The sequence below is a fragment of the Megascapheus bottae genome, chromosome 20 (genome assembly GCF_031878675.1).
Source record: "Megascapheus bottae isolate mThoBot1 chromosome 20, mThoBot2.hap1, whole genome shotgun sequence".
Classification (NCBI taxonomy): domain Eukaryota; kingdom Metazoa; phylum Chordata; class Mammalia; order Rodentia; family Geomyidae; genus Megascapheus; species Megascapheus bottae.
This window is the reverse complement of record NC_143528.1, coordinates 39,157,262-39,180,433: the sequence shown is the minus strand read 5'-3', so window position 1 is coordinate 39,180,433 and position 23,172 is coordinate 39,157,262. Positions and strand designations below refer to the sequence as shown.

Genomic DNA, 23,172 nt, shown 5'->3' with positions numbered 1-23,172 from the left:
TCCAGGCCTCTGCAGTACTTCTTTAGTAGTAGACTGTGGGTTCCATTATGTCAGGAATGACTAGCCTTGTATTCCTCACTGGCTGATCATAGTTCTTACTAAAGTTATTAATGGTGATAATGGGGGAAATGGCATATATCATGTTAGAAGTGCATGCACTGTGGATTTGTTGCTGTGTAGAATGAAGAAAGTGAGAAAGAAAGAAGGAGACAGAGAGGGAGGGAGGGAGGGAGGGAGGACCAATCACCAGTGCCTGGTGATGCTTCACATCTTAATCTGTCTGCTCATGTGAACTTTTATAGCTGATTACCAATGAATAATATTGCTATGAAATAATTTCTTATGCTTTTTGCAATTTAGGTAAAACTAGAGTGACTTATATAAATAAATGTTCTTCCAACCTATCCCTTCTTCCCACATAACAAAAAACATCTCAGCATTAGTATTTGTAGTATTCTAAAACATGACTCGTATCTTCAAATAGGTATAATCTCTATTACAGAAGAATATCATGATACTTCATGATGGCATTTGCACCCCCAAAAAGCACAGATGCACCCAAAATGCAGACAAAGATGAGCACCTGGACACCTCTAAATCACCAGCTTTTGAATGACCAGGTAAGTGGCCAGATTTCATCTATCCTTTGGATCCATGCCTTAAAAGAGCAAGTTAGTAGTAAAAGTTGGTTGATCAAAATATGACAAGAATTGTTTAGGATTCTTTGATGGATAAAAAAAATGTAACAAAGGACTTTTTTTTTTAAAGAGAAACAACTTTATTGAGTTTTGCTATGTGGGCAAAGTGACAATAGATGCAGAATTCTCACCAAATCAGGTTTCTGACTAGAGCTACAGGATATGGTAATGCTACTTGTGAAATGCATCAAATAAATATAGTGAGAACATTTCAGCCAAATACTCATGCTACGATACCAACTTCTCAATCTATTTCCCTGCTGCATTCCGAGTGACACTAGTAGAATATGCCAAACGAAGGAATGCATTGGGTTGCTGAGGTATGAGAGTGCTCACCACAGGGAAATCCTGCTTCAGTGACAGGCAGAAATGACCAGCAGGTCTGTGAGCTCCTGTAAGCAGTGCCTGGGCCACAAGACCACACTTACCTGATAGTACAATACAATTCACACTTGTAAAACTGACTTCATTATCATTATCTCCACACCAGTTCCTCCTCCTGGTGAAAAGCTCTACTTTACACCATTACCCATATCAGAAATCTTTCCCCTAATCAGACCTTCCCCAAGTTACAAGCTAAATTAACAAGTTGCTTTCTGGAATAGAATATGGTACTATTTTACAGTAAAAGATACAGCTGTCTTGGGTCAGAAAAGAAATTTACAACCCAGGTGCTGGTAGCTCATGCCTATAATCCTAGCTGCTTAAAGGTTGAGATCTAAATATCATGGTTCAAAGCCAGCCTGGGTAGACAAATCTGAGAGACACATCTCCAAGTAGCCGGAGGAGGAGGAGGAGGATAGAGGAGGAGGAGGAGGAGGAGGAGGATAGAGGAGGAGGAAGAGGTAGAAGAGGAGGAAGAGGAGGTGGAGGAAGAGAAAAAGAAAAAGCCAAAAGAAGTGGAGTGGTGCTCTAGTGATAGGATGCTAGCTTTGAGCCCAAACTTCTCAGACCCAGTGCCCTGGCCTTGAATTCAAGCCCCAGGACAGACACACACACACACACACACCCGTACACCCCTTCATTCACCACAGTCTTTCCTGGTCAGCCTTCTATAGGATGATGAAGAAGTCTAGATAAATACCCAGCAATCAGTAGGTTTATATGGCAACTGAAGACTAGTGAGCCTAGAGAACCTATTGCCACATTCTCTGTTCACACTCCCTTCATCTTTTGCCAGGCACATGATTGCAGTTACCCCTAACTGGCTTTGCTGCCTCTCTTTCTACATCTATTTTGGTCCCAAAATGAGCTGTCTGAAATGCCAATCCTATTATATGAAACTGAAATAGAAACTGAAAATAGGCTCTATTCCAAAGAATAACTCTAGTCCCCCAGGAATATCATTGAGGTCCCTTTGTGCCCTGGCTCTCACCCTGTCAACCTTCCAGCTCGCCCTCCCTGGCACCTGATTCCCACCACATTCAGTGCTCCCGGAGAGCGCCAACTGACCACGCCCACTGCCTCCTGCCTCCTTCTCTTTGGTTCCAACACTCTTTGCTGTTCCTAATCAGTTCAAACGTGGTGAGGCTGAGTCTCCCTCTCCCAACTCCAGTGTGTGATACAGCTCCTAGAACATAAGAGGTGAGCATGAGTCCACTACTCCCTGATAACCAATTTTTTTCTTTTCTTTTTGGTGGTAGTGGCTATTGAACTTGAGATCTTATGTTTTGGGAAAGCACCTGTACTAAGTAGAGCCACCCTCCCATCCCTTCCCTGGGACTGACTGACTCCCTCTCCCTCTCATAGCTGGTGCACCATCACTTGAGCCATACCTCAAGTTCTAGCTTTTTGCTGCTTAATTAGAGTTAAGAGACAGTCTCTCAGATACATCTAAGCCACCTGGCTCAATCATCAAATCTGTCTCCTAAGTTGCTAGGCTTATTGGCATAAACCAACTCTCAGCTTTGAGTTTTATTTTGAGTTAGAATTTCACTAACTTTTGCCTAAAGTGGCACATAACCTCAATCTTCCTGTCTCTACCTTCGGAGTAACCAGAAGTTTCCTTCCTTGCTTCCTTGCTTCCTTGCTTCCTTCCTTCCTTGCTTCCTTGCTTCCTTCTTTCCTTCCAGTGGCTCCTGTAATCCTAGCTACTCTTAGGAGGCTGAGATCTGAGGATAGTGATTCAAAGACAGCCTGGGCAGAAAAGTCTCCATGAGACTCTTATTTCCAATTAGCTGCCCTCAAACTGAAAGTGGACGTGTCGCTTAACGTGGTAGAGAGCTAACCTTGAGCAAAAGAGCTCAGAACCATTCCCAGACTCCAAGTTCAAATCCCACAGCTGACCCCCCCCCCAAAAAAAAGGAAAAAAGAAGGAGCCAGGAGAGTAAAGAGAAAGGCACTGATATCTGTGCTCACCAAACACATATCAGGAATCGTTTCCATCAGGACAATGATTTATTGAGCCCCTGATTGCCATTCTCCTCGCTCTCCACAGTTTATATAACAGCTTATTCCCCTATCTTCAGTGTTTAATTCTGAAATCTGTTTTCCCATAGAACTGTGATGGTTTTACACACATGTGAGAAAGTGACTTGAATTCAAATAGAAAGTTGTTGGATTTGTGGTTTTAAGAAATTTTCTTTGGAAAATTAAGTCTTGATCAATTCAGCCAATGTGGAGGGAAAAAAAGTACCTTAGTATCCAAAATATACCTGAGTATCTGTTGCAGATTGAGTAACCACAGATTCCTTTATTGTTTATGCTGCTGAGAGTTGAGCCCAGGGCCTTACCACATGCTAGATAAGGGCTCTAACCGCTGTGTTATGCTCTAGCCCCAAGAAACAGATTCTGAGTTGAGCAGGTAAGGGTCTCCCCTTGGGACAGAGGAAGTAGGTGGGCTGCAATGTAATCTCCACTAGGTCTCCACTGATTCTACTGCTGACCTGAGCCTGAAGCTGGCATGATCTTACAGAGAGGTTTGATAGATTGTGAAGAGAAACTGGCCTTTATATTTCACATGGGCAGTTCAGTGAATTTTGGCTGTATTCCCCTCCTGAGGCCCACGACTTAGGACATGGCGGCTCCTTCAAAGTCATGGGTGTCAACCAGCAGCCCCCCCCAACAGGCCCGCAGACCTGGGGGAAGCAGAACCTCAAGGCATGTGTGACATTGCCTCATCTTGGCTCTTGAATTGATGTTGTCATTTTTAACAGTAATGCCTAGAAAAAAATTATTTCATTGTTCAGAACTTGCATATTTCACAAAAACTTTTGTTCAGTTAGGCTGTAGTTTGAATTAAATGATTGCTTTTACTTTGTGTGCTGGTCCTAGGATCTTACCTCACACCTGGGCATTGTCCATGGCACTCTACCAATCTGTCGCTTGACCCACAACTCCATTTCTGGTTTTTTGGTGGTTAATTGGAGATAAGATTTTCCTGCCCAGGCTGGCTTTGAACCTTGATCCTCAGAACTCAGCTTCCTGCCAGCCTGGGCACTAGTGCTCTACCACTTGAGCCACAGTACCACTTCTGGCTGTTTGAGGATCAAACCCAGGGCTTGATACATTCTAGGCAAGCGCTCTATGACTAAGATACATTCTCAGCCCTATTCTGTACTATTAATACTGATTTCAAAAAAAAATTAGAAGGACATTAGTGACTGGAGGTGGTGTCTGTTAGAAGAGATAGCTTTTCTATTTAAAGCAATTTCATTTCAGTCATGGCACTCAGTGGACACTATGTGGAAAATAAACTATGCAACTATGAGCAGGGATGGGAGGGGGAAATGAGTATAAAGGAAGGAGTGACAATGTCCAAAAAGAAATATACTCATTACCTGGTTTATGAAACAGTAGCCCCACTGTACAACACCTTAATAATAATAATAATAATATGCCAGGTACTGGTAGCTCACACCTGTGATCCTAGCCACACTGGAAGCTGACCACTGAGGATCGCAGTTCAGAGCCAGCCCAGGCAGAAAAATTTGTGAGACTTTCTTTTTTCTTTTGGTGATCATGGGGCTTGAACGCAGGCCCTGGGTGCTATCCCTGAGCCACTTTGAGCCACAGATCCACCTCTGGTTTTCTGGTTGACTGGAGATGAGTCTCGTGGACTTTCCTGCCCAGGTTGGCTTGGAATAACAATGCTCAGATCTCAGCCTCCTGAGTAGCTAAGATTACAGGCTTGAGATATCAGCACTCAGCCATTATACTCTTCTCCAATAAACCACAGAAAAATCTGGAAGTGGTACTGTGGCTCAAGTGGTAGAAAGTAGTAGAGTGCTAACCTTGAGCCAAAGAAGCTCAGGGGCAGCGCCTAGGCCCTGAGTTCAAGCCCCAAGAGCAGCCCACAAGAAAGAACGAAAGAAAGAACAAGAAGGAAGGAAGGAAATAACAAAATTATATTTTTAAGAATTAAGGCAGTTGGGCCGGGAGTTTGGCCCAGTGGTAAGAGTGCTTGCCTAGCATGCACAAAGACCCGGGTTTGATTCCTGAGCACCCCACATACATAGAAAAAGCCAGAAGTGGTGCTGTAGCTCAAGTGGTAGAGTGCTAGCCTTGAGAAAGCCCAAGGACAATGCTCAGGCCCTGAGCTCAAGCCACAGGACTGGCAAAAAAAAAAAAAAAAAAAAAGACAAAGAATTAAGGCAGTTTAATGCAAAGCTGGGTGCTGGTGGCTTACACCTGTAATCCTATCACTCAAGAGGCTGGGGTTTGAAAATCATGGTTCAGAGCCAGCTTAGGCAGAAAAGCTTGTGAGATTCTTAGTTCCAACTAACCACCAAACAGCTAGAAGTAGAGCTGTGACTCAAGTAATAACATGCTAACCTTGAGCACAAAAGCTCAGGAACAACACCCAGACCTTGAGTTCAGGCCCCAGAACTGACAAAACAGATACATGCACACACACACACACACACACGTCAATGTGAGAACAAGGGCTTTGTCTTCCTTTGTCAAATGGAATGGGTGGAATCAGATAGTCCCTAGCTTCCCCTTCAGATCTTTTAATTTTGTCTTTCTTTTATTCTGTTCAAATGTGAACTACATAACTGCCTCAGACTAAAGAAAATATCACAGGATTTTAACTTCACAGCAGTTTTTACATAGAGATTTAATTCAAATTAAGGTGCCTTAAAAAAAGTATCATCAAGATAGAATATGCAACAGGTTACAAAGTAATTCAAGCACTGAGAATTGTGAGTGGAGGAATGTTCTATATATCTTGAGCTAGCATGTGCTCATGCACACACACACACACACACACACATGCACACACACACATATACACACACGCGCGCGCGCATAAATTTTTGCCATCAAGTATTGTAATTAGAAATGGTCCTAGCAGGACATTAGTGGCTCATATCTGTAATCCAAGCTACTCAGGAGGCTGAGATCTAAGGATCATGGTTCAAAGCCAGCCTAGGTAGAAAAAAGCTTGTGGGGCTCTTATCTCCAATTAGCCACCAAAAAGCAGGAAACAGAGATATGATCAGGTGCTAGAGAACCAGCAAAAAATCCAAAATGAGAGAAAGAGGCCTGGAATTCAAGCCCTAGTACTGACACCAAAGAAAAGCAGTTGTCCTCACCAGCCCCACTCAAAGTAGATGGTGAGGAGCGGTATAATTTTCTTGATGCTAGTAATCATTTCACTCTGTATATCAAAGCACCATGTTGTACATCTTAAATACATACAGGGCTGAGACTGTGGCTGAGTGGTAGTGTTCGCCTAACGTACACAAAACCTTGGGTTTGATTCCCCAGGATCACATACACAGAAAAAGCGGGAAGTGGTGTTATGGCTCAAGTGGTAGAGGGCTACCCTTGAGCTGAAGAACTCAGGGGACAGTGCCCAGAGTTCAAGCCCCATGGTCCACAAAAAAAAAAATATACAATTCTTTAAAAGCAAGCAATTCATAGTTCCTTTAGAACATGGTTCACACATGTATTATAGTGCATGTTGAGAGTGTTCCAAGAAAAAAAAAACACTTGGTTGCCATCAGTCATAATTTAGGAGCCCGTAAGTATCTCCTTTCTACACCATGATGATATCACATGGGGAAATATGTAATTGCAGTGTCAACAGACTGAAGTAACAACCATGGGATTTTGACTTAACAGCAGGCTGTAGATAAACTGTGATGTAAACAAACTGTAGCATTCTGCAAAGAAAGATCCATTTTAATATTTCCATTTCAAGTAGACACTTTCCAGCTCTCTTTTTTGTGGGAGGGGGAGTCTGATACCATGGTTTGAACTCAGGGCCTGGTGCTTGGGAGGCAGGTTCTCTGTCATTAAGTCATACCTCTGGCCCTTTTTTGTATTGGTTATTTTGGAGATAGGGTCTTGCTTTCTGCCTAAGTATGTACCTGGACCTGTAGCCTCCCATCTCACATTTTCAGCCATAGCTGGGATAACAGGTATGCACCACAATAACCAACTTAGGTTGAGATGTAGTCGACTGTTTTGCCCAGGCCACCTTGATCTTCCTACTTTCAACCTCACATGTTGCCTGGATTACAGGTATAAGCCACAAGTGCCCAGCTATTTTCCATGTCTTTAAAATGAAGAACCTGGTTGCAAATCTATGGACTAAAGATTCACTCTAAAACAGGGAATATAAAGGTGAGGATCTGGGCCAAGAATTTGACCTAGTGGTAGAGCGCTTGCCTAGCTTGATGAAGCCCTGGATTCAATTCCTTGGTACCCAGACACAGAAAAAGCCAGAAGTGGCTCTGTGGCTCAAGTGGTAAAATGCTAACCTTGAGAAAACTCAAGGACAGTGCCCAGGCCCTGAGTTCAAACCTCAGGACTGGCAAAAGAGGAAGAAGAATAGGATCTGGCAATTCAGTGGTTTACTCAGAATTATATTTCTTTTCAAGGGTAGTCTTTAACACACACACACACACACACACACACACACACACACACACACACACACGAAAGCATAAGCTGAAAGCATAGTACCTCTCTACAACAAGGCAAGAAATAGGCCTGAGCTGCCCCTCCAAGCAATAAGATTCTTCCACTGCAGTGCAGGAGAGTCTCAGTAGTACCCAGAGGAAGGGAAAAGCACAGATTCCAAGGCTGAAAGCTGACAGAGGGTGCATGTGTTGGAGGGAGAGAGACAGGCACATATGTTTATTACTCTCTTCTCCTCTCTTCACCCCTCCTCCCCCAGATAAACCCACATTTATTTTGCCTTCCTCACTCACTCAGATTCCCATATGCTCTGATGCTCAGGAAAATACCAACATGTACGCTCACACTGTCATCTATAGCCATACGGACATTAATCCTGAAAGCTTGTGATATGGCATCACAGCACTCTACCCTGCAGAATCAACAGAAATAAGTCAGGGTTTCTGTCCAAAATATAGTACATACACAAAAAAGCCAGAAGTGGTGTTGAGGCTCAAGTGGTAGAGGGCTTGAGAAAGTTCAAGAACAGTGCCCAGGCCCTGAGTTCAAGCCCCACGATGGGAGAAAAAAACAATAAACCTGATGACAGGAGTGAGTCCGATCAGGGTACAATTGATTGATGCTAGTAAAAATGTGGGAAAATAGGGGCGGGGAGTTTGGGCTAGTGGTAGAGTGCTTGCCTAGCATGCACAAAGACCTGTATGTACCACATACATAGAAAAAAGCCAGAAGTGGTGCTGAGGCTCAAGTGGTAGAGCTCTAGCCTTGAGAAAGTCCAAGGACAGTGCTCAGGCCCTGAGCTCAAGCCCAGGACTGGCAAAAAAAAAAATGTGGGAAAATACAGCCGATGAAAAGAAAGTATAGTTAAAAAATGAGTAAGTCTGTGCAGATAATACTCAGTTGCAAGCCCTGAAATGCAAGGTACATGGCCACCCATTCACATGGGTACATGTTGAAATATAAAAATCAGAGCTGTTCCTCATAAATTTTATAAATATCTTTGTCATTCATATTTAAACATTTGGCAAGAGGATCTCCATTTTTCTATTTTCCTTTGTTATTGTTTTTCATCTTTCAAAATCTAAAATTGATTTCTCTTTACACTTGAATTTTTCCTTATTTCTTTTTTTTAAACAAACAAACCAAAAAAGAAAACCAAGGACTTAGCCAGTGTAATCTCAGTACTTGGGAGACCGAGGCAGACAGATCAAGAATTCAAGGCCAGCCTGGGCCACACAACCTTGTTTCAGGTTAAGCTAGACAGGGCCTGGTGGCTTAAGCCTGTGAATCTAGTATGGGGGTCTGAAGTAGAGATCAAAGGAATCTCAGCTGGAGATTAACAGGTGCAAAGATGTTTTTACGAACCCATTTTGACCTGTAGCTGGGCACAGTGGCATGTACCTATCCCAGCTACAGGATCACAATGGTACAGTGACACAGTGGTATATACATGTCATCTCTGGCAACACAGTGGTTCACAGTCCATTCTGGCTTGGGAATAAAGGGAGACCCTATGGCAAAGATAACTAACCAAAAAGATGGAAGGAATGGCTCAATTGGTAGAGTGCCTGCTTAGAAAGGGAGTTCATTTCCCAGTACTGCCATTTTTTTTCTTTTTTTTCTTTTTTCTTTTTTCTTTTTGCCAATCCAGGGGCTTGTACTCAGGGCCTGAGCATTGTCCTTGGGCTTTCTCAAAGCTAGAGCTCTGCCACTTGAGCCACAGCCCACTTCCAGCTTTTTCCATATATATGTGGTACCAAGGAATTGAACCCGCGTCTTTGTGCGTGCTAGGCAAGCACTTTACCATTAGGCCAAACTCCCGGCCCTAATTTTTTTTTCTAATTGATATTTTAATTCAAGAAAGAGAAAAGTAGAGCCTAACAAGGACAGTTACTTCTTTCATTTGAAGTAGTCACCATAAATAAAAGAGGCCTTATTCGGGTTATTAATAAGTATTCTGTCCGGTCTATGTTGGCACATACCTGTAATCTCAGCTACTTGAGAGATGCAAGTAGGAAGATTGCAGTTCAAGCCTAGCCTTGTCAAAAATGTGAGACTTTATCTAAAAGAATAGTGAAATTAAAAAGAGTTGAAGACTGGCTTCAGTGGCAGAAGACCTGTCAAGTGAGCATAAGGCCCTGATTTCAGACTCCAGTACTGTCAAAAACAAACGATAACAACAACAACAAAAACTCCAATCCTCAGGAAAAAGCATTTATATTTAATTGATATTATTCATCTTTATTTACTTATCTGTTAATTATGTTGATCTTAGAAAAGGTATTTTAAATCATGACATATAAAATTACTCTATTATCTTTTATTTATTGCAGGTCTTTGAAGAAAGACAAGCTCTGCTGGGAAAATGGGTAAACATTTAAAATATATTTATTTCTGTTTTAATCTGATCAGGATCCTGAATCAAGACTCTTTGAGAAAAAAGAAAAACAAAACATGTACTAGAGTTTCTCTAATTTGATAAGCATCTTACAGTGTCTCCCCTTGAAACTGATAGGCCCTTGCGCCAGGAGCATAGCCTAATGGTAGAGTACTTGCTTACCATGCATGAAGCCCTGGGTTTGATTCCTCGGTACCACACGCTAAGAAAAAGCCGGAAGTGGTGCTGTGGCTCAAGTGGCAGAGCGGTAGCCTTGAGCGAAAGTGTCTAAGGACAGTGCCCAGGCCTCCAGTTCAAGCCCCAGGACTGTCAAAAAAGAAAAAGAAATGTGGGAAATGACCAAATTCCACACTGTTAACTGGTCTATAACTGGGAATTATTCCTAGCACTTTCTAAATTCCAAAGTGATTTCTCCTACTGCTATGCATTCTGAGTCATCTATCTACTGTGAATTGGCAGCGGTTTAAGGAATGCAAATTCATTTTTCTATTAGCTTAAACAAACACAATTAGGAAAGAGAATCCCTTGAGGCAAAGAACACCAGTCACAACCAAATAAATTACCTTTGACAATTGGAATCAGGGAAATGAATGAGGAACCAATATGAATATCTTTTTAATCTCTAGAGAAAAATATTTCAATGTTTTCTTCAACAGATTCCTTCAAGCTGGTTCTGGGGCTTGAACTTGGGGCCTCAAATGCTCTTGTTTGACTTGTTCTGCTCAAGGCTGACACTCTACTACTAGAGGCATAGCACCACTACCAGAGTTTTGGTGGTTAATTGGATATAAGAGTCTGAATCTCTGCTCTGGCTTTTAATTGATCTCTGCCTCCTGAGAAGCCATTGGTGTATAATTTTAATCCTAATGTGTATATTTTACATTCATTTTAAATCTCTGATCTGCATCCATTCTCTAACCTCTGTACTTCTAATATATTTCCCATCCTTTTACATGTACAAACATTTGTACACGTGTACAAAAAAGAGTCATTTATTTTTAGATTTTTTTACATATATCTTGTTTTAAAATGTATTTAATCCATATGTTATTTTAGCATCACTATGACACTTTGTAATAATTAGTTGTCATTTCTACAAGTCATGCATTCTGTTAGGAAAGTACACACACACACATATGTGTGTATATATATATATATATATACACACACACACATATCGCATATACATATTTAACCATTAATCTTCACAACAGCCTGACATTGTTGTCATAATTATTCTTAATACATACGTGATGAAAATTAGACTGGAATATTTCTTTTTTCTTTTATTTTGTGTGGCGGGGAGGGGTCATGGAGCTTGAACTCTGGGACTGGGTGCTGTCCCTGAACTCTTCAGCTCACAGCTAGTGCTCTAACACTTTGAGCCACTGTACCACTTTCAGTTTTCTGGTAGCTAACTGGAGATAAAAGTCTCATGGGTTTTGGTGCCTGGGCTGGAGTGATCTTCAGATCTCAGCCTCTCCTGTGTAGCTAGGATTACAGGTATGAGCCACAGTGCCGAGCTAGGCTGCAATATTTCTGAGTATTAGAAATAATAGAAAATTGAGGGTGCAAAGCCTGATGCAGTGGCTCATGCCTTTAATACTGGCCACTCAGGAGCCTGAGATCTGAGGATCGCAGTTCAAAACCATCCCAGGCAATAAAGTCCGTAAGACTCTTATCTCCAATTAGCCACCAGAAAACTGGAAGTGGTGCTGTGGCTCAAGGAGTAGGGCAGTAGTATCCTTGAGCTGAAGAGCTCAGAGACAACGTCCAGACCCAGAGTTCAAGCCCCCATGACCAACAAAAAAAGGAAAAGAAAAAAGTGAGGGTGTGAGACCATACAGAATTTCCTCCCATCAATCCATACAATGCAAAAGAAACCTATTACTGGTTAGGGAGTTTGGCCTACTGGTAGAGTGCTTGCCTAGCATGCACAAAGACCCAGGTTCGATTCCTTGATACCACATACATAGAAAAAAAGCCGGAAGTGGTAGAGCTCTAGCCTTGAAAAAGCCCAAGGACAGTGCTCAGGCCCTGAGTTTGAGCCCCAGGAGTGGCAAAGAAAGAAAGGAAGGAAGGAAGGAAGAAAGAAAGATAGACAGACCTATAATTTAACTTTAGGCCTTTGAAATTATCATTCAAATAGCTCTGAATCAGTGTTCTGAAGGAGTCACTTATACAGACTCATTCTTACACTCTTACAAGATATTTAACACCGTTTAGAGGGAAACTCCTACAGAAGTTGAGAAGAATCTGGAGCTGAAAGAGCCAAACTCCAGCATAACGTTTCCTGACTCCTGTCTATGCCCCAATAAACAAATTTATAACACACACACACACACACACACGCACATAATCACACATCTACTGCACACAAACATACAATCACACATTCTACACACACCAAGGGCTACTTGATAGGGATATATGATGACTTGATGCACAAGCTGAGTAAGGATATCTGTGAGCAGAAGGCTGATTACCTCTCATGTAGCTTTAGGGCACAAGTTTTGGCAGGTAAGGGGGAGAGGTGGCCAAAGTTCACATTTCTAGGCTGTGGCTTGGAAGACAATGAGAAATACTGACCCACTCTGCCTCCTTGAGACACCATTCTGCAAAACCTTCTTTGCTGCTTTCTTCCTGACTGTGTTTTCTTTTCCACTCCCAAGCTCCCATCACTCATAAGCCCACCGTAACGCCATACTTTTCCTGTCATGTTGATATATTAGTTTGTTTAGCTGATCCCCTACTGCCAGGCATTTTGAGTTATGTCTGATTTCTTGCAGTGATAATAAATTTTCTCATGTAACATTTTTTTTGTAACTCAACCATGCCAATCATCACATAACTCAGGTCTCTATGCAATTATATAACACTGCTCCAAAGTAAGTTTAAAACAACAAACAGATTCTAATCATTCTTCACCTCTAAAATGAAAATTATAGGGACTCCAGTTCAAAACTGAGACTATATACACCTCCAGTCTCCTTTGACATTCTCTGGTGCTCTCATACTTTCTATAAAAGAAATCAAAGTCAAGCACCAGTAACTCACACCTGTAATCCAAACTACTCAGGATACTGAGGTCTGAGGATTGCAGTTCAAAGCCAGCCCAGGCAGGAAACATTCCTGAGAGTCTCTTATCTCACACACACACACTGAAAGTGGTTCACGTGGTAGGGTGCTAGATTTGAGCAAACGAGTTCAGGGATAGCACCCAGGCCCTGAGTTTAGTCCTCAAAGTGAACGTGAATCCCTTGCTCTGCCAAGCTCTAGCCTCTTAGCTCTGCTTCTATCTCCTTTGCCCCTTGGGCTTGATTCTTCCCAGTTCCAGCTGTTGCGATCTTGTATCTCCTTATTAATTCCCCTAAGAGTCCATCCGAGGAGAACTGACAAAAATGTATACTTTTGTGGAGCTGGAGGCACAGAGATGGCAGAAACCAGGCATACAAGCATATTCTTATCCTTGTGATTTTAGTAGGTTGCTTGCTTTCTTTTTTGTTTTCATTTCATTCAGAGTCTTCTTCCTACCTTTGATCATGTTCTCTGAAATGATATCCATGCCATTGAATAGATCTATGATATTTAATCAAGATACATTCCTACTAATTATAAAAAGACTGCCATGAAATTGATTTATCAGAAGGCTTGCTTCCTATGTCCTTTTAGACGGGCAGTGAAGTTTATGATCACACATTAAAGGCATTGTAAGTTTCGGCTACTCTCTAATAAACTGCACTAAATATGTATGTATGAAATGTAATTAGACAAAAATGCAACTAGCTCCATCCTCACCAGTTTTTCTCCCATGTTCTATCATGGGAGATAGGGCCTCTGGCAGAATAGATCATTCGGCTGATAGAGTCCCCTCCTGAATGAGCCTTCAATTTGGCTTTCACTAGTTCCCAGGATCTGCCAGTCCCTAACCTTGGGAGTGATTTTAGGATCATTTCTGGGAACACTACCCAAGAACCCACCGGTATTCCTGGGCATCTGTACTCTCTGTGGTTGGTTCTCTATAGGCCAGATCCCGCCCCATCTGTATTTCCTCTCCAATCACACCAATCATTGACATGTTAGGGAAAATTTAAGCCAATAGAATCCTCTTGTCAAGGTTATTTGCATGTCCCACCTTATCTGTAGGTATGATCAAAAAGGTCTGTTTCAAGCCCTAGAAATTTTAGCATTGGTAAGCCAATGCAGAAATTATCTGAAAAGCTATTCAGGCACCTTTCCTTGGAATTCTATTTATAACTTTATGCATAGGTCTGGCTCTTATCATTCTTTTTTGTTTGTTTGTTTACTTGGGGTTGTGGGGCTTGAACTCAAGGATTGGATACCATTCCTCTACTACTTTGAGACACAGCTCTACTTCCAGATTTCTGGGTGATACCTGGAGATAAGAGTCTCATGGACTTTCCTGCCCAGGCTGGCTTTGAACCATGATCCTCAGATTTCAGCATCCTGAGTAGCTAGGATTATAGGTATGAGCCAGTAGCACCCAGCTATCTATCATTCCTTTTTTTTTTTTGGTGGGACATGGGTCTTGAACTCGGCCTGGGTGCTGTCCCTGAGCTCTTCAGCTCAAGACTACCATCTTACTCCTGGAGCCATAGCCCCACTTCCCATTTTCTAGTGATTAATTGGAGATAAAAGTGTCAGGGTCTTTAGTGCCCAGGCTGGCTTTGAATCATGATCCTCAGATCTCAGCCTCCTGAGTAGCTAGAATAACAGGCATGAACCATGTTGCCCGGCTTTTATCATTCTTATATAACTCAAAGTCTGAGGTCAAATGCATTTACATAGACACACTTATGTCATGCCTAGATTTACAAATGTTAATATTGAAAAGAACAGGTAAATGGCAGACATGGAGATTTTCTGTAGTAGGACAGAAATGCATCCTATGTGCATTGGCAATACATTGCCAAGTTTGCTTTCTTTGTCATTCTCATCTTTTCCTCACAGTGAATCTCTGCTTTCAGACAAATCCTGGAGCTTTTTGTCTCTTCCTTTGTTGTCTTTCCAGTTTGACAAATGGACAGACTCTCAAAGGAGAAGAATCCTTGCCGGCCTGCTGGAACGCTGTTCCTTGTCACAGCAAAAGTTCTGCTGTAGAAAGCTGCAAGAGAAAATCCCAGCAGAAGCTCTGGATTTCACTACCATGCTTCCACGAGTGTTATCTGTCTACATCTTTTCCTTTCTGGACCCCCGCAGCCTTTGTCGTTGCGCCCAGGTAAAGGAAATGGAGTGGTGTGTGGCATTTTGTAAGGACACTTTAGGAGCCTGAAACTTGAATGACTAACTGAAGAGTAAAATCCCCAGGCATGCGATAGATGTTGAGTCTGTAGAGTTTGGAGGGGTATCAACCTCCTTGGTTTCTCACTCTGTATTTAGCACTTGATCCCTTTGATGAGTGTCCCAGAAAACCATTTGTTAGCTGAGGAGACAGGCATGCCTGTGAGAAATGGTTCTTTAATAAGACAGTCTTATTGAACAGTATAACCCTAAGTTGTATAGTGCAGGGAAACACAAAAAGAGCTCAATATATGGTGCTTGTGATAAAGTGCAAAGAGCATGAAAGAGACTCAGATGCCAGCATGTTCCTCACGAAAGGAAATAGCCACTCATTTCTTATAGGTAGTTTCTTTGTGTATTAAAATGAAGTTAAATTTTTCAGTCTATAAAACTGGTAGTCACGTTTTTAGTCTTTGCATAAGAGTCAAACCAAAACTACATGCTATATAATGTCAGTAATGGTGTTGCATTTATGAAATTTATAGTTAGTGAAATTAAAGAACAGAGGAAGCTGAGCACTCTGCTCACGCCTGCAATCCTAGCTACTCAGATGTCTGAGAAAGCAGGATTGTGGTCTGAAACAAGCCTGGCAGGAAGGTCTTCAAGACTTCATCTCCAAATAACCAGCCAAAAGCAAGGCTGGAGGCATTGCTCAAGCAGTAAAACACTATCTGTGAGCATAAAAAAATCAAGCAAGATGCCTAGCATTCACGAAGACTAGTATTCCATTCCTCTACCCCATATGTAGAAAAACCTGGAAGTGGTGCAGTGGTGCAAGTGGTAGAGCTCTATCCTTGAGAAAGCCCAAAGACAGTGCTCAGGCCCTGAGTTCAAGCCCCTGGACTGGCAAAAAAAGTCAGCTGAGCATGGGTGGCTCGTCTCTATAATCCTAGCTATTCAGGAGGCTGAGATCTGAGGATCACAGTTTAAAGCCAGCCCGGGCACTAAAGTCTGTGAGACTCTTATCTCCAATTAACCACCAGAAAACTGGAAGTGGCACTGTAGTTCAAGTAGTAGAGTGGTAGCCTTGAGCTGAAGAGCTCAGGGACAGTGCTCAGGCCCAAAGTTCAAGCCCCACAACCGGCACACACACACACACACACACACACAAAAGTCATAGTGCTGGCATATAAAAATAATAATAGTAACAATGATAACAACAATAATTCTTATACTTCAGCTACTGCTATGAGGATGGTTTACAGGTGCCTAGTAGCTAGATGACTGACTCATGCCAGTCTGAGTTAGCACTGAGACAGATCTTTTTGCCTGCATTACAAGTGCTCTAGGCAGGAGACAGCTCATTAGACTGGGATTTGGAGGAAAATAACACAAGATACTTTTGGTACCAAATAGCAACTCAAAACCTGGGGGAAGTGGGCACAGGACCTGGGAGGGCTGCTTTTGTTTTAATAGTGATTGTTTTTCAGGTGAACTGGCACTGGAAGAATTTAGCGGAGCTGGACCAGCTCTGGATGCTCAAATGCTTACGGTTTAACTGGTGCATCCGTTTCTCCCCGACTCCCCTTGAGCAGGGGGTGTGGAAGAAGCACTACATTCACATGGTGAGAGAACTTCATGTCACCAAGCCCAAGGTAAAGTGAGAGAAGAGAAGCACACCCAGCTGAGCACCAGAAGCTCACGCCTGTCATCCTAGCTAGTCAAGAGGCTGTGATCTGAGGATCATGTCCCAGAGCCAGCCCAGACAAGAAAATCCACGAGCCTCTTCACTCCAGTTAACCAGTTGTGGCTTAAGTGGTATAACACCAACCTTGAGCACAAAAGCTTAAGAACAGTGCCTAGTCCCCAAGTTCAAGCCCTAGTACTGAAACTAGGAAAGAAAAAAAAAAGGCAGAATGTTTATTTCAGCTACAGTAAATGGTCAAACTTGAAGTCTGGAAAGAAAAACAGTTCAAAAGAAATACACTATGACTTCAAAATTCTCCTTTTCTGAGACTCCATAGCCCCTGTTAGTTAATAGCCTTTCCCTGACACACTACAGGAAGTCAGGACCAGGGGAGGGGCTTCTCGATCTCTCCCTCACCCTGAAGACACTTGTGACAGAAACTCTGGATAATGAGCAGTGTTTGTGATCATACTAACTCTAATTTGCTCTGATTCCACAAGGTAGGCGAAAGTTTTTCATTACTTTACTTTGCTAGACATTAAACCCAGGCCTTCTGCACACATGGCAAGCCCCTATCACACAGTTCTATTCCCAGCCCTGAAGCCAGTTTTTGTATCATTTCTAAGAGAAACTTCTTCATTCAAGTGGTCATGAGGGAAGGGTAGAATGGCACATTTAGACTTCCTTTCTAAGCCGCAGACTGCACATGATCATCAAGCATAAATAATGCAAGAAGAGTTTTTCTTGTGGCTTTCAATGAATTACAACCAGTTTTATATTCATTCCTGTAGTCAAAGCTGGTTATATCATTTACAAACATTTATGATGCTGTCTATACACATGCCTTGTTGTACATTATTTTGTATAACTGATGAGCTGCTGAAAAATTATGTGTCAGTTAATGTATAAATGATTTTTAAAGCAACAGGCTATCATAATCTGCAAAAACACTGCAGTGAGGGGCCGGGAGTTTGGCCTAGTGGTTAAAGTGCTTGCCCAGCATGCATGAAGACCTGGGTTCGATTCCTCGGTACCACATACATAGAAAAAAGCCGGAAGTGGTGCTGAGGCTCAAGTGGTAGAGGTCTAGCCTTGAGAAAGTCCAAGGACAGTGCTCAGGCCCTGAGCTCAAGCCCAGGCCTGGCAAAAAAAAAAAAAAAAAAAAAAAAAAAAAAACCACTGCAGTGAGTCTTTTGAAAATGGAAGGATCATCTTTAAATATGAATAGGCAACTCTTAACTAAACTCCATTTAGCTTTAGGTTTTATTGCTTTTTAAAAAAGTAGTTTTCATATACATTTATTTAGTAATGAATTATGCATAATTAATATTGCTATAATTATAATGATAAAACTAATCATTTTAATTTTGCTAGTGTGTACCTCATAAAGATTTCTTTTTAGGCCTGGGAGTTTGGCCTAGTGGTTAAAGTGCTTGCCTAGCATGCATGAAGACCCGGGTTCGATTCCTCAGTACCACATACATAGAAAAAAGCCGGAAGTGGTGCTGAGGCTCAAGTGGTAGAGCTCTAGCCTTGAGAAAGTCCAAGGACAGTGCTCAGGCCCTGAGCTCAAGCCCAAGACTGGCAAAAAAAAAAAAAGATTTCTTTTTAAAGGACAGTTTTATCTTTCCTTTTTTTTGTCAGTCATGGGACTTGAACTCTGGGCCTGGACACTGTCCCTGAGCTCTTCAGCTCAAGACTACCACCCTACTCCTTGAGCTACAACCCCACTTCCAGTTTTCTGGTGGTTTATTAGAGACAAAAGTCTCCCGGATTTTAGTGCTTACAGTGCTTCGGCTGGCTTTGAACCATGATCTTCAGATCTTAGCCCCCTGCGTAGCTAGGATTACAGGTGTGAGCTACCACTCCCAGCAGTTTTATCATTTTTTTTTTGCCAGTCCTGGCCTTGAATTCAGGGCCTGAACACTGTCCTTGGGCTTTTTCCTCACAGCTAGCATTCTACCACTTGAGCCACAGCACCACTTCTGGCTTTTTTCTATGTATTTGGTACTGAGGAATCATATCTGGGTCTTCATGCATGCTAGGCAAGCACTCTACCACTAGGCCAAACTCTCAGTCCTAGTTTTATTATTTTAAATTAATTAGTTTTTTTAAATAATGAGGTCTATGTAGTATGAGCTTACCTTAACTCAGTCTTCTGGCCTCTGCCTCCAAGTAGCTGGTGTTACACCAATCACTAGGCTAAAAATCATAAATTTAAGTGGCTGTAGTGAAGCATACCTAGAATCTACTTGGGACATAGAGAATGGGAAGATAAAGGTTCAGGGCCAACAGGGAAAACAAATTAGTAAAATTCCTATCTCAATTAATAAGCCAAGTATGGTGAGACATACCTGTAATCCAAGCTACATGGGAGTTACAGGTGGAAAGATCACTATCAAGGCCAGCTAAGAAGAAATTCTGACATCTTACCTTGTAAAAAAAATAATAATAATACCAGGGCCAGGAATTTGGCCTAGTAGTAGAGTGCTTGCCTAGCATGCACGAAAACCAGGGTTCAATTCCTCGGCACCACATACATAGAAAAAAGCTGGAAGTGGTGCTGTGGCTCTAGTGGTAGAGCACTAGCCTTGAGAAAAGTCCACGGACAGTGCTCAGGCCCTGAGTTCAAGCCCCACATCTGGCCAAAAAAAAAAAAATACCAGAATTAAACTGCGAGTATAGCTAAGTGGTAGAATGCTTGTCTAGCATGCACAAAGCCCTGGATTCTATTCCTTGGTATCATATACACAGAAAAAACCATAAGTGGCGCTGTGGTTCATGTGGTAGAGCACTAGCCTTGAGCAAAAAAACTCAAGGACAGTGCCTGGGCCCTGACTTCAAGCTCTAGGACTGGAAAAACAAAAACATAGTAGCCCCAAAAAACAGTAGCCCAAAAGAAGGGGTTGGGACATGGCCTTGAGTTCAAGCCCCAATACAGCTAAGAACTTTTTTTTTGTTATTATAAAGGTGATGTACAAAGAGGAGTTACAATTATATAAGTCAGATAAAGAGTACATTGCTCTCTCCCAGTTTTTCCCTCCCGACCCCACCCCCCAGTTGTGTAGCTCATTTTCAACACACTGTTTAGTGAGCATTTGTTCTCCGTTTGTCTCTCCATTTCTCTGCCCCCATACTCTCTGAAAGACAGATAGATGAACAAACAAGACCAAAAAAATTAAAAAGAGAAGAAAAACAGCAACAAAGAAAAAAACTTCTTGTTTCCATTTCCTAGAGTTCATTTCGATGAATATTGTTTCAAATGATCAGATGCACATAGGAATTGTACCTTTGTGTTCCCCTCCTAAGAGTATCCTCCTTTGGACTCACTGTGTGTGAATGCCTAGAGACCTATATGATTTATTTTTTTGTGCCACTCCTGGGGCTTGAACTCAGGGCCTGAAAAGCGTCCTTGGGCTTTCTCAAGGCTAGAGCTCTATCACTTGAGCCACAGCACCATGTCTGGCCTTTTCTATGTATTTGGTACCAAAGAATCGAACCCCGGTGCTAGGCAAGCACTCTACCACTAGGCCAAACTCCTAGCCCAGTCCTGTATAATATATTATGTCCCGGTATTTTAGATCTAACTTCCAGATCTGAAAGAAAACATACCATTTTTCTGTCTGAGCTTGGCTGACCACACTTAACATGATTTGTTCAAGGTCCATCCATTTCCATGATCTTATTATTTCTACTAGATGAGTAAAATTCCATTTTCTTGATCCTCTCACCTGTTACTCTACAGAGCATCTGAGCTCTGCAGTATCCTGGCTTTGATATTCAGGGTAGATGCCAAGGAGTAGTATGGCTGGGTCGTAGAGAAGATCTATATTTAGTTTTTTGAGAAACCTCTTGACTGTTAGCCAGAGTGGTTATATTGGTTTACATTCCCACCAGCAGTTCAATAGCGTTCCTTTTTTCCCCACATCCCCACCAACATTTTTTGTTCAAGTTTATGATGTTTGCCAATCTAACTAGAGTGATAATATTTCTTAAATAGAAACAAATTCAAATGCAGAATTTGAAAAGTTCTTATAACTATAACCCCTTAACTTATCTGTCTTTTTCTGGACTCTACTGGGGGAGCAGGGAGTAGAGTTGAATGCTTAAAGCTCAGGCTTCTGTAGAAGAGGGAAGAGAAACCCAACTAATAGAATGAAAAAGAGAAGGTTGAGTTTTACATATGAGGATCATGGTTAAAGCCAGCCCAGGCACTAAGGACTGAGAGACTCTTTCTCCAATTAATCACTAGAAAATGGGAAGTGGAGCTGTTACTCCAGGGGTAGGGCGGTAGCCTTGAGCTGAAGAGCTCAGGGACAACACCCAGGCTCAGAGGTAGTACAGTAGCCTTGACCTAAAGAGCTCAGGGACAGCGCCTAGGCCCAGAGTTCAAGCCCCAAGATCAAAAATAAATAAATAAATAAATAAATAAATAAATAAATAAATAAATATCAATGGCCAGGAGTTTGGCCTAGTGGTAGAGTGCTTACCTAGCATGCACAAAGATTCCTCAGTACCACATACATAGAAAAAGCCAAAAGTGGTGCTGTGACTCAAGTAGTAGAGAATTAGCCTTGAGAAAGCCCAAGGACAATGCTCAGGCCCTGAGTTCAAGCCCCAGGGCAAGCACACAAACTGAAAAAGCATAGTTTGCACATAGTAAATTGTCATCCCTTCATTTAGAATGTCCATTCTTAATGGAACCTGCATGAAATGTTTAATTATACAACCATGAAATGTCTTCTTAATCTGCTACCAGGCTCTAATAATTTTAAATGAGTCAATATTTATTTAAAAATTTCTTCCTAAAGATCTTAATGCTGCTGGGTGCTGGTGGCTCATTCCTATAATTCTAGCGACTTCAGAAGGCTGAGATCTGAGAATCAAAGCCAGCCCAGGCAGAGCTGAGACTCATCTCCAATTAACCACTTAAAAACCAGAAGTGGTTCTGTGGCTCAAAGTGGTAGAGCACTAGCTTTGAGCAAAAGAGCTCAGGGACAGTGCTGATGTCCTGAGTTTAAGCCCATGACTGACTTAAAAACAAAGAAGGAAAGGAAGGAAGGAAGGAAGAGGAAGGAAGGAAGGAAGGAAGGAAGGAAGGAAGGAAGGAAGGAAGGAAGAAGGAAAGAAAGAAAGAAAAGAAAGAAGAGAGGGGACAAAAGAGAGGGAGAGGGAAAGGGAGGGAGGGAGGGAGGGAGGAAGGAAAGAAGGAAGGAAGGAAGGAAGGAAGGAAGGAAGGAAGGAAGGAAGGAAGGAAGAGAAATCCTAATGCTGTTTCATGGAGCCACATCTAGTAGCCCAGGGCAAACATTAGCCAATCTTGTAATTATAATACTGAATATTGTGTTGTCCTATGACAGAAATCAACTACACCCCCAACTCCAACTGGGAAATCTCTTAATTTCTGCAAACAACTGAAGCAAACCAATTTACCGAGCAAACCTTTCTTAATCTCTTAATGAAAAAAAATTAAGCTCTTAATAGCTTCCCAACATACCAGTACCACTCCCCTCAGGCTACAACCACATTAAAAAAAGAAACACATGAATTGTACACAAAAGACAGACTTTCAATTTTAGAAATTAAGCAGAAGTATTTTTGGGAGTGGCTGAGGTATGGATAATGGATCAAATCTATCGTCTACCCCTGTGTACCTTGAACTTGTCCCTGGGTTTACAGTTTAGGACTGTAGCACTTTTTTTGTAGCGTATATATGTACACACACACACACACACACACACACACACACACACACACACACACGAATCTCATCAAGTTTCCTGCCTTGGCTGGCTTTGAACTTCAGTCCTTAGATCTCAGCCTTCAGAGTAGCTAGGATTACAGGTGTGAGCCACTGAACCCAGCAGTAAAGTATATTTTATGAATGAATCAACATGCAGTAGGGACAGAGTATATGATGCATAGAGTATATAATGTATATGTAATGATGCCTAGGGAAGCTTGGATCAGATGACCTGGAAGTTCAGTACATAGGCCTGAAGGAAAATAATCCTCAATGTACTGGGTACAATGGGTCACACCTCTGGTGCTGGTCATTTGGGAGGTAGAGATTGGAGATTCAAGGTTAAAGGATACATCATGGGCATCAAAGTGTGTGAGGTTCCGCCATGACACACCTGCATCCGCTGCGCATCTGTCATCTTCAGTGACATAGGAAGCACAGGAAGGAGGATAGCATGCACAACACAACACAAAGCAAGATTCTCCCTTGACTGAAACTAACACACAAAGGGGCTGAAGGGGAAGCCTCAGTGGCA

The 23,172-nt window shown here is 42.1% G+C and overlaps 1 protein-coding gene across 2 annotated transcripts in view; it reads left to right on the top strand.

Annotated features, from left to right (window-relative positions):
• Fbxo16 (F-box protein 16) overlaps positions 1 to 23,172 on the top strand; it is a 40,036-nt gene that overhangs the window by 4,220 nt on the left and 12,644 nt on the right. The window contains exons 2-5 of one of the 2 annotated variants that reach the window (XM_090353665.1): positions 485 to 620; positions 9,902 to 9,937; positions 14,999 to 15,205; positions 16,698 to 16,862. In XM_090353665.1, coding sequence (XP_090209791.1) covers positions 522 to 620; positions 9,902 to 9,937; positions 14,999 to 15,205; positions 16,698 to 16,862 — 507 coding nt within the window. In that variant the 5' untranslated portion in view covers positions 485 to 521. Of the gene's footprint in view, positions 1 to 484; positions 621 to 9,060; positions 9,128 to 9,901; positions 9,938 to 14,998; positions 15,206 to 16,697; positions 16,863 to 23,172 lie in introns of those variants that run through there. The other variant, XM_090353666.1, reaches the window with a different exon arrangement.